Here is a 12,321-nt window from a genome sequence, read left to right as displayed (position 1 = left end):
ACTTTCGTAGGAATCTGTAATTGATTTGATTAGGGTGGGGACGACTAGACTCTTATACAGGTACATTCATGTTTTACCAGCAACGGCTTCGCTTGTGCTGTTTGAAATGGATGACTTTTCTGATCATTATAACTACATGGGATTTGACTGAAGAGTGTCTCGAGAAACGCTATATATTTAAAATGGGACAGGCGGACCACTCTTATAGCCAAGTTTAATGGGTAAACAAGCATGTTCTCTTTTTCCATCCTACGCTATGCCTTTTGTGCATGTGTGATGTAGCTCTGTTGTTCTCCTGTCTAAAACGGTTCATAGACGGTCTATAAGAGGTTATACGTTAAGGAGGGCTTTTCACTTCCTGCTCCAGGAGGGCAGGTGGAATGGCATGTTTAGAAGTGTTTAGATTGGTGCCATATTGTGTCTTCGGGGCACAGAGTGGCCCATGCCACGTGCGTTTATTGTGTTTGTGAGAATTTGCAGTAAGTAGGAGCCATTGTGCGTTTTTGGGCCACGAGCATTAGCTTACAGGCTTAGCGAGAGCGCTACTACATCCAAAGGCTATAAACTGCCCCCTAAGGCAGCCAACTCTTTGTATATAACTCAGGTGTGTTTAAATAACTAGCTTAAGTAGCTGAGAATATAAAGCGGCTTCAGAAATAGCCTCTCTAAGTGCCAATACAGATCTAATTATATCGAATAGTTCCAATTGCATAAAAGAGCTGTTGATAGTATCAACGGCATCTGCTATTGGGATCAACAGATTGGTTTGGCATTAGAGTGGCAAGTTAATGGTGAATTATAGAGGTTGTTAATGATAGTAAGAATAGGCCTCCTCACTGTTAAAGTGGAGCCCATAGGAACATACTGTATTGTCACAGAGGTGGGAGGTGGATGGGAAGGAGGAAGCGGGGGACAACTTCACCATATATGGCAGATAAGAACTGAGACGTCTCAGCAAAGAATGACCCCGATAAGCTGTTTGCTTTCATCGCCAATTTTACGCAATCAAGATGTGCTCCAGTCCTCTGAAAAGAGTGTTCAAGGTGATTTCAGCCCAGTTGCTGAGGAACAAGGAGAGAAAGGGGGTGAGAAGAGTGTCATCAGGATGAAGTGTTGCCATTCAGGGTCCTAATTGGAGCCACTCCATTGACAGCTTCTTTAGTTTCTCACTGGGGTCCATCATTACTTTCTATGGGCTTTTCACTGCTCTCTGTGAGGGCCTCACTTCACTATGGAGCAGGCTGCATGGGCACCACGGGAAAAGACACCACAGGAAAAGAGGTGAGTGGTGGGTGAGAGACAGGGCGCCGCTGTGCATCACATACATCTATTATCTAGGGCATGTCAACTCTCTGAGGCCGGGACAAGTGGAGGTTCAGAGTAGGGATGTGGGCCAGCAGGTGTCAACAGAGAGGAAGAAAGAGGGATGGGTCTCTAGAGCTTCAGAATGTGCTGCTAGTGACAGTCATATTGATGCCAACTTACCATACGTCCTAAGGAGAGAACGGGGACACACAACAGAGGACACATGGTTTTGTACACGCATATGTGGGATATGTGATAACCTACGTTGTCTGATCAACTAATACGGTCGATGGTATATTCTACCGGGCTGCCATCGATTTAGGAAATAGGACCTACGACTGGACTGGTAAAACTTAGTAATGATAAAATGTAGGAATGGTAAAAAGGTACCCATGAAGAAACGTGATCTACTCTAAACCAACCCCACCCACAAACCACTTAAACCCCCTCCACTGACCTCTTGCTACTCCCAGACGACTCCAGGAGGGCGGAGTCCTTGCTGTTGCCGTTGGAGCTACCTGTCGACTCGTTACCATGACTCTCGTTGCCATGACTCTCGTTTCCATGGCTTCCGTGGCTCTCGTTGCCGTGTGACTCGGTCTCGCTCCCGCTGGATCCACTGCTCTTCATCTCCACGTCGTCGTGGCAGGAACGTGAGCAGACGTTCTTACACCGGATGCTGTCACTGCCCTCTGAGGCAAGACCCAGGTCTGGACCACCCTGGCCATAACTGCTCATACGATGGAGCTGGGCCATGGAGCTGCACGAGGGGGCCCCCCTGGGCATGGAGCTGCACCCCGGGTCTGAATCCTCTGACATTAGGGAGGTGTGGTGTGTTGAGGGTTTGAAACCAGAGATGTGCTGGGTAGAGAATGGAAGAAGCCAAACCCAATCACACCATCTGCAAGACGCTGGAGAGAATGGGTGGATTAGAGGCTGAGAGTTTTCTGTAAATGAAGAGAGGAAAAAGAGGGTCAGTTACGACTTCAAACAATAATAAAACCTTTTAGGAAAACCTTGTAAAATGAAATAAATCCCTGGAACAAAAATATTATTAGATACAGTCGATTTCCCTTTGAAGCTGTGAGACAAAAAACACAGACAAGACCCCCCAAAGGGTGACACTTGCCCCTGTCTGCTGCCCTTCCCACAAAAGTGCTAGCTTTTTTTTAGACATCAAAGCTGTAGTACATGACCTTTGAAATCCACCCAGGTGAGGACCAGGCCAGCGGATGGTCCATCAAAGTGGATCCACCCAACAGTGCTCCCTACTGGGATCGCCGCCTGCCCTTTCTCCCATCTCTGGGGGGCTAAGTCCCCTTCAAAAGGTTGAAGCTTTATCTTGTCTAGACAGTGCTAGAGTCAGCCCAGCTCAGTGTACAGTGCATTCGGAAAGTATTCAGACACCTTGACTTTTTCCATATTTTGTTACGTTACAGCCTTATTCTAAAATCGATCATATTTTTTCCTCCTCAATCTACACACAATACCCCAGAACGACAAAGCGAAAACAGGATTTTGAATTGTTGGCAAATGTATTTAAAATAAAAAACAGTTACCTTATTTATATAAGTTCAGACTCTTTGCTAGGAGACACTAAAATGAGCTCAGGTGCATCCTGTTTCCATTGATCATTCTTGAGATACAGTGCCTTGCGAAAGTATTCGGCCCCCTTGAACTTTGCGACCTTTTGCCACATTTCAGGCTTCAAACATAAAGATATAAAACTGTATTTTTTTGTGAAGAATCAACAACAAGTGGGACACAATCATGAAGTGGAACGACATTTATTGGATATCTCAAACTTTTTTAACAAATCAAAAACTGAAAAATTGGGCGTGCAAAATTATTCAGCCCCCTTAAGTTAATACTTTGTAGCGCCACCTTTTGCTGTGATTACAGCTGTAAGTCGCTTGGGGTATGTCTCTATCAGTTTTGCACATCGAGAGACTGACATTTTTTCCCATTCCTCCTTGCAAAACAACTCGAGCTCAGTGAGGTTGGATGGAGAGAATTTGTGAACAGCAGTTTTCAGTTCTTTCCACAGATTCTCGATTGGATTCAGGTCTGGACTTTGACTTGGCCATTCTAACACCTGGATATGTTTATTTTTGAACCATTCCATTGTAGATTTTGCTTTATGTTTTGGATCATTGTCTTGTTGGAAGACAAATCTCCGTCCCAGTCTCAGGTCTTTTGCAGACTCCATCAGGTTTTCTTCCAGAATGGTCCTGTATTTGGCTCCATCCATCTTCCCATCAATTTTAACCATCTTCCCTGTCCCTGCTGAAGAAAAGCAGGCCCAAACCATGATGCTGCCACCACCATGTTTGACAGTGGGGATGGTGTGTTCAGCTGTGTTGCTTTTACGCCAAACATAACGTTTTGCATTGTTGCCAAAAAGTTCCATTTTGGTTTCATCTGACCAGAGCACCTTCTTCCACATGTTTGGTGTGTCTCCCAGGTGGCTTGTGGCAAACTTTAAACAACACTTTTTATGGATATTTTTAAGAAATGGCTTTCTTCTTGCCACTCTTCCATAAAGGCCAGATTTGTGCAATATACGACTGATTGTTGTCCTATGGACAGAGTCTCCCACCTCAGCTGTAGATCTCTGTAGTTCATCCAGAGTGATCATGGGCCTCTTGGCTGCATCTCTGATCAGTCTTCTCCTTGTATGAGCTGAAAGTTTAGAGGGACGGCCAGGTCTTGGTAGATTTGCAGTGGTCTGATACTCCTTCCATTTCAATATTATCGCTTGCACAGTGCTCCTTGGGATGTTTAAAGCTTGGGAAATCTTTTTGTATCCAAATCTGGCTTTAAACTTCTTCACAACAGTATCTCGGACCTGCCTGGTGTGTTCCTTGTTCTTCATGATGCTCTCTGCGCTTTTAACAGACCTCTGAGACTATCACAGTGCAGGTGCATTTATACGGAGACTTGATTACACACAGGTGGATTGTATTTATCATCATTAGTCATTTAGGTCAACATTGGATCATTCAGAGATCCTCACTGAACTTCTGGAGAGAGTTTGCTGCACTGAAAGTAAAGGGGCTGAATAATTTTGCACGCCCAATTTTTCAGTTTTTGATTTGTTAAAAAAGTTTGAAATATCCAATAAATGTCGTTCCACTTCATGATTGTGTCCCACTTGTTGTTGATTCTTCACAAAAAAATACAGTTTTATATCTTTATGTTTGAAGCCTGAAATGTGGCAAAAGGTTGCAAAGTTCAAGGGGGCCGAATACTTTCGCAAGGCACTGTATTTCTACAACTTGATTGGAGTCTGTCTACCTGTGGTAAATTCAATTGATTGGACATGATTTGGAAAGGCACACACTTGTCTATGTAAGGTCTCACAGTTGACAGTGCATGTCAGAGCAAAAACTAAGTCATGAGGTCGAAGGAATTGTCCATAGAGCTCCGAGACAGGATTGTGCCGAGGTACAGATCAGGGGAAGGGTACCAAAAAATGTCTGCAGCGTTGAAGGTTCCCAAGAACACAGTAGCCTCCATCATTCTTAAATGGAAGAAGTTTGGAACCACCAAGACTCTTTCTAGAAATGGCTGCCCGGAGCAATCAGGGGAGAAGGGGGCAAGGAGGTGACAAAGAACCCAATGGTCACTCTGTCAGTGCTTCAGAGTTCCTCTGTGGAGATGGGAGAACCTTCCAGAAGGACAACCAGCTCTTTAGCACTCCACTAATCAGGCCTTTATGGTAGAGTGGTCAGATGGAAGCCACTCCTCAGTAAAAGGCACAAGACTTTCAGACCATAAGAAACAAGATTCTCTGGTTTGATGAAACCAAGATTGAACTCTTTGGCCTGAATGCCAAGCGTTACGTCTGGAGAAAACCTGGCACCATCCCTACAGTGAAGCATTATGGTGGCAGCATCATGCTGTCGGGATGTTTTTCACTGGCAGGTACTGGGACACTAGTCAGGATCGAGGCAAAGATGAACGGAGCAAAGTACAGAGAGAGATCCTTGATGAAAACCTACTCCAGAGCACTCAGGATCTCAGACTAGGGAGAGGTTTCACCTTCCAACAGAACAACGACCCTAAGCACAGCCAAGACAACGCAGGAGTGGCTTCTAGATAAGTCTCTGAATGTCCTCAAGTCCTTGTAGCGTCATACCCAAGAAGCCTTGAGGCTGTAATTGCTGCCAAAGGTGCTTCAACAAAGTGCTGAGTAAAGGGTCTGAATACTTATGTAAATGCAATATTTCCGTTTTTTTATACATCTAAATCTAAGTCAGCAAACTATTAGAAAGAACCGTCATGGACTGGATGTTGAGTGGCTGTCCTGTATAACCTGAGCAACTACAAAAATCAGGGCCCGACTATTTAGTATGTTCCTTGTGTATTCAGTTTATCTTGAAAACTTCTTATTTTGTATCAATTGCATTTATTTCCCCGTTAAGGAAACTGTTACGGAGACATCAAGGGCACCATGCAGTAAACCTAAAAGAGCTAACTGGCCTATCATCTCATCTTGTTACACCACCTGACCTGGTCCTTGGCTGTTGGCATGGCCCGTGATTGAAAAGTACCTATTTGCTGCATTAAAGTTCACATACCTTCCCACACCACACTTCCCTAACTGTAATTGACCTGGCAGAGAGCCAGAATAACCTAGTGACCCAGAGAGAGACTGGCATGAATTCACTATGGACCGTCTGTCTGTTAGTGCAGAGACCGGCTCAAACAGGTAGTAGTCGAAGCGGCTGCTCCTGCTCTATGGAGGAACTGGCACGTTGCCAGCCAGGAGTCTATGAAATGTCAAGTCATTTAACGACTGACTTTAACCGGCTATTAGTTATGTAACAGAAGTCAGGACTCATTGTCTGACTTCTAATTTGAATACTCAAATACAACTCAGCATAATTTAATGGTATTGGATTAGAAGTCAATTAAACATACTGGATTCAATTCCTCTGTGTTGGGAACAGGACAAGTGCTGTTGTCATCATAGGACAATTGTTATAGAACAAGGTTGTATGTTTACTGAAATACCCAACACTCAGACCCATTTTCTTCACAATATATTTTACTCAACTCCAGCCACTTTAAAATTGGAAAAATGTATGTAAAAAATGTATCACTAGCCACTTTAAACAATGCCACTTAATATGTTTATATACCCTACATTACTCATCTCATATGTGTAACGGCCGTCGTCGGTGGAAGAAGGTGAGGACCAAAGTGCAGCGTGGTAAGTGTTCATGATTTTTAATATAATCAAAACTGAATACTAAACAAAATAACAACTAGGAAGAACGAACAAACGAGACAGTCCTGTCTAGTGCCCTGACCATACTAAAACAAAGACATAATAAAATAACTAAGGTCAGAACGTGACTATGTATATGTACTCATATGTACTCTATACCATCTACTGCATCTTGCCATCTTTATGTAATACATGTATCACTAGCCAGTTTAAAAAATGCCACTTAATATGTTTACATACCCTACATTACTCATCTCATGTATATACTGTACTCGATACAATCTACTGCATCTTGCCTATGCCGTTCTGTACCATCACTCATTCATATATCTTTATGTACATATTCTTCATCCCTTATACACACAAGTGTAAAGGTAGTTGTTGTGAAATTGTTAGGTTAGATTACTCGTTGGTTATCACTGCAATGTCAGAACTAGAAGCACAAGCATTTCGCTACACTCGCATTAACATCTGCTAACCATGTGTATGTGACAAATAAAATTTGATTTGATTACTGTGTCATCTCACAGCCTTTAGCATCTTTCTTAGCTACTTCCCTTCGCTAAAAAAAACTAAACTCTGTCCTGCGCCTTGGGTGTGGGACATTGTGTCGAGTGACAACATTATCAAGTGGAACTTGAACAGGAAGGAAAGAGATACATTATGGGTTTCCGGTGTTCTCCTCAAGGACAATGGTCCTTCCCTCAGGCCCTCTTTGCAAGGCTAACAGTGACATGGGATTCTGCTATCTACACTGAACAAAAGTATAAAACAATGTGGTTCGCAAGTGGCCATCGAAGGTGAGCATTTGCCCACTGAAGTCGGTTATGTCGCCAAAATGCAGTCAGGTCAAGATCCCGGCGAAGACAACGAGCACATAGATGAGCTTCCCTGAGACGGTTTCTATCAGTTTGTGCATTAATTCTTCGGTTGTGCAAACCCACAGTTTCATCAGCTGTCCGGGTGGCAGGTCTCAGACGATCCCGCAGGATGTGGAGGTCCTGGGCTGGCGTGGTTACACTTGGTCTGTGGTTGGACGTACTGCCAAATTCTCTAAAACAACTTTGGAGGTGGCTTATGGTAGAGAAATGAACATTAAATTCTCTGGCAACAGCTCTGGTGGACATTCCTGCAGTCATGCCAATTGCACACTCCCTAAAAACTTGAGACATCTGTGGCATGGTGTTGTATGACAAAACTGCACATTTTAAAGTGGCCTTTTACTGTCCCCAGCACAAGGTGCACCTGTGTAATGACCATGATGTTTAATCAGGGTCTTGATATGACACACCTGTCAGGTGGATGGATTATCGTGGCAAATGGTAAATGCTCACTAACAGGAAAGTAAACAATTGTGTGCACAAAATATGAGAGAAATAAGCTTTTTGTGTGTGTGGAAAATTTATGGGATCTTTTATTTAATCTCATGAAACATGGGAACAATATTTTACATGTGTTACTATTTTTGTTTATTATATTTAAGCAGCAGTGTTACGATGCTACGCTAGTAGTACCTGCTAAATTTACATAAGGAGTTATGCAATATCCCTGTTATAAGGTATTAATTAACAAATGTACTTACGCAATAATTTCCACTGGTGCACTCCATAATTTGAATATTCATGGGAACAGAATGAAACACTGGTAAGTATTATAACCATTTAGTAACAAATAATTGATACTTATGCGATGTTAAGTGTTGCCACTGAATATTCAAGTTAGAATGTTCTTCTTGGAGAACCATCATGTAGAATACTGAGTATTGTGAAGCAGAAGTAGGGAAAACTAGCAGGAAGGACTCCCTGTGCACATGTGTGACCTATAATAGTGGCCTAATATGGGTTTACTGCATGCCTTTCACATGCCTGGTTAAATAAAATGTAAGTCAGTTAAGAACAATTTCTTATTTTCAATGACAGCCTAGGAACAGTGCTTTATTCAGGGGCAGAACGACATTTGTACCTTGTCAACTCGGGGATTCGATCTTGCAACCTTTTGGTTACCAGTCCAACACTCTAACCACTAGGCTACCAAGAGATTAGATTATGTATACATCATATTATATCTAATACAAAATAAACAGGTGAGCTGAGGGCTAAAGTGACATTTCCAAATGTAGACACAGCAGCATTGAACTCTACATGACTAAATTAAATGAAGGTATTTGGTACAGTCCATATTAGGACTAGGCCAGATATACAGCAGTAGGCTAATAGCTAGGACCAGGAGTTTGATTTTCTGACCATGCAAGAACTACTCAGGGCCCTCGATCTTCACAGGGCCCCAGAGTTTCCCCCCTGGTCGTGTCCCATTGGAAAACTCCTGGCCGAAGCATGTGTTTTAAAAGATGCCGCCACAAAACTGCACAGCACAAAGTGAAAGAAGCTCTACCCAGCTCATCTCTCGCTCTGAGAACTAGCAATGGGTATCAGGTTACATGTAATGTGTTCTAACGCAACCTATGGTGAAGGAAGAGTTAACGGGAGCATGTGACCTGTCATTGTATATAAATGGATGATGCCTCTCTTTACAGATGCATTCTTTGTCAGATTGAAGATAGGAGTGTCATGTCGGATGCAGCTTGATTATGAAATTATCTAGTTTGAGTATTTGACAGAGAGTATAATGAATGGCAAAAACGAAAAGTTTATTTTCACAACAGTTAATTCGAATCATTGTATCATGCCTGAAGCTGAATAATTACATTCATTTGTATTACTCTAACAATAACAGTGTGTTAACAATCTGGCAAAAGGGCAAGAGATGCTCCATTTTTCAACAAGTCATTGGAATACATTGAAACACAACAATGGATCTTTGAGGACTACTATAGCCCACTGCTACGTAGCCTACTGCACATGACCATGCAGATGTCAAAGTCTTCATGGCAATAGTAAATAAAGCAAGGCAAATCAACTTAACCTAAGCATCACTAGAGAAAGGCATAACGGCCCTTTTACAAGAGGACTATTGGAGGAAACAACACCAGTTCCACGTGCTGGGCTTTTTTTATGTAACGAATGTGTTATAAAACCGCACCGCACCGCAAGGCACCCAGCCACTGCCTGACTTGATACAATGAAAACAGCCGCTTGCTCAGTTTATCCTCTTTTTCTAAAAACGTTTCAATGACAGTAAACACCACAATAGACTCCCCTTTCAATACACTAAGCAGTTTTGGACAGATCTGACTCATGCAATGATTGCATCATTGTTTCTATGTCTATGGCACAGGCAGGAAAATTATAAGAATATAGCTTTTGTCAAAATGGACTTTTCGTAGCAGGTTATGACAACTTACGCAGCTGGTAAGGATAATTAACGTAGCATGTTAGGAAAAGGGTTTGCAAAAATTCAACCTTTGACGTCAATTGGACAAGCTGTAATCAATCTAGACATGACCACATAGGATCGTTAAAACAAACACTGCTGTCATGTGGGCCGGGCTGACCGAAGACTACTGACCTATTATGAACCGCACACTGACACAGTTATACAATGCAACGTTCAGACAGACTCATTTTAAACCATTTCAAAGCTCGGTAAAAACCCACCAAACCGTGTTATAATAAAGATGTATATGTGCTCCCACCACAGAGTTTCGACGATTTAGGCTTTTGCTATACAGTGGAAAATCAAGATCTAGCCAAGTCACATTATAGTGAATATGATCCAATGCGTTATACAGCATCGTTCCATAACGCACCCGCAAACACCAAACTATGTAGAACCATGACAAATTCACCAACCTGTCAGTTAAAGTAGTTCCTCGTCTCTTTTCTTTGATTCCAAAGACTTATGTTGGTTTTCAAAAGGAATAGTTGTATCTTGCTGGAGCAGTGCAAAATGCCAGCAGGCTTTTGTTTAACACAATGCATTTGTCTCCGACTAATTCGTTTTCTTATAGACCTCTTTGCAATAACTTTATTTGGAGCTCCGCCCTTAGCACCAGTTAGCCCCACCCTATACCATGAGGTCCTTGGCTTAGATAATTGTTTTTTCCAGGGCAAGAATATGGAAACAGCCCGAGACCCGCGACCATTGGTGAAAAACGACGACAGTCTCTTTATATAAGGACGTCATCGCCATAACCAGCGGAACACGGAGTGGTCGAATCACTACAAAAGACTGGAAAATGAATGGAGCGGCGTCAGTGGTTGGTTCACAGGGGCTCAAACGGCTGGCTGTTATCTAAACGGTTATACAAGTGTGTGTACTGTCAATGTGGGTGAATTACTTAACCATACTTAACCAAACATAGGTGTTTTCCAGCATTAGACGTGTGTTTGGCAGTATGAACTATCCCGTTAGAAAATGATACATGTTCATAAACATTATTAGACAATGCTTTGTTTTAGACAAGTTGCAATTATGCATGACTGTTAATGCGTAATAATACGCTATTTTATCATATTTCAGCATAGGGTAAAAAAACAAACAAGATACAAACATTATACGAAAGCATGTTGGAATTTGAAATAAATCTCCATGTCTTTTTTAGGCTGTTGATGTAAGGTTCTGTATTTATTTTTGTAGTCAACCTTGAGTTCTGTTTCGCTGTGTTCTTGAATGTAGCCCTGTCTTTCATTTTTGCTCATTGATTTCACCAGTGTTAGTTACTCACCTGGTCTCATCAGCTCCTTATTTACTTCAGTTCATTCTGTTTGTGCCTTTGTGAGGTATTGTTCTTTTTGACTCTACTAAGCCTTTTCCTAGCTGGTTTGTGAGAACCAGGTATAGCCTTCAGTCCTAGTTTTGATTCACTGCCTGTTTTCCAACCTGTGTATTGCTTGCCTGTGACAACGAAATAACCACCTGCTCGTGAATCTACACCTTTCTCTCCCTGAGTATGCATTGCACTTGAAACAGTGAACATTTATCCAGACGCAGAGCAAGCAAAGCGTTCCTAGAAAGTTGTTGGTCCATTTATCATGCGATGATGAAAATTGTCTCTGGAATATGGGCCTACTACTATTGCACAAACGGGAGACAATCCTGCTCTTTGTCAGTAAGAAGTACCGTGTTCGTCATTACAAATTTAATATTTTCCTATGGGCATATGTCAGCACAAGTTTATGGTAAAACATAGTAGACTTGGCATTGATTAAGGAGCATGTGTTGTGTACATAATGCAGTGTGTTTCAATCTCATCCTTATGTAAAAGTGCAACAATGAGCCAGCAGATGCCAGGATAAGAGGAGGAAGGCATGGATCACAATGAGCTGTTTACACACTGTGGTTCTACAAGTCTAGCCATCAGGATAGCATGACCATTTCCATTGCATAATTTGTTTAGCAATGTGAAGAAGCTCAGGGAATATGGAATTTGGAATATTCTATGGAATATAGATGACGAAAGACGTCACATTTCCTGTAATCATTCCTCCCTCTACTACATGCAAGAAAGAAAGGGGAGAGAGTGAGTCGGCACTTGGCAGCTCCTATCATGCACCTGGTTACTCAGTCATCAGTTTGACCCAGAGGAAAGTCAAGATAAACTAAAGGATTGCAATGAAAATATTCCACAATGCTCACGTGAATTGGAAAAAGACTTGCTATTAGAACATGTATCAAGTGCATTTCCCTCTCTCATCTCCCCTCAACACTTATTAAAACGTCCCTCAGCATCTAGTCTGTCTCCATACTTCTCAACAATATTCTAGCAGGTCACTTGGATGCTATTGAGACAACAGATTGACCAGTGTTAAAAACATGCAGAGCCACAATCACAGGTTGTCTCTCCATCTGCTTTAGACGAGACATGGGAATCAGAAACCATC

At 42.2% G+C, this 12,321-nt stretch overlaps 1 protein-coding gene across 3 annotated transcripts in view; it reads right to left on the bottom strand.

The window, feature by feature from the left end:
- The window catches only part of LOC110530223 (period circadian protein homolog 2), a 31,479-nt gene extending 20,910 nt beyond the window's left edge, over nucleotides 1-10,569 (bottom strand). Inside the window, exons 1-2 of one of the 3 annotated variants that reach the window (XM_021613119.2) lie at nucleotides 10,291-10,569; nucleotides 1,763-2,252 (exon numbers count right to left, since the gene is read on the bottom strand). In XM_021613119.2, the coding sequence (XP_021468794.2) occupies nucleotides 1,763-2,124 (362 nt within the window). In that variant the 5' untranslated portion in view covers nucleotides 2,125-2,252; nucleotides 10,291-10,569. The remainder of the gene's footprint in view (nucleotides 1-1,762; nucleotides 2,253-10,290) is intronic. The other 2 variants (XM_021613118.2, XM_021613120.2) reach the window with 2 other exon arrangements.
- Between the last annotated feature and the right edge of the window lie 1,752 nt (nucleotides 10,570-12,321).

Source organism: Oncorhynchus mykiss, chromosome 8, assembly GCF_013265735.2.
Source record: "Oncorhynchus mykiss isolate Arlee chromosome 8, USDA_OmykA_1.1, whole genome shotgun sequence".
Lineage (NCBI taxonomy): Eukaryota > Metazoa > Chordata > Actinopteri > Salmoniformes > Salmonidae > Oncorhynchus > Oncorhynchus mykiss.
This window is presented reverse-complemented; position numbering and strand designations above follow the sequence as displayed.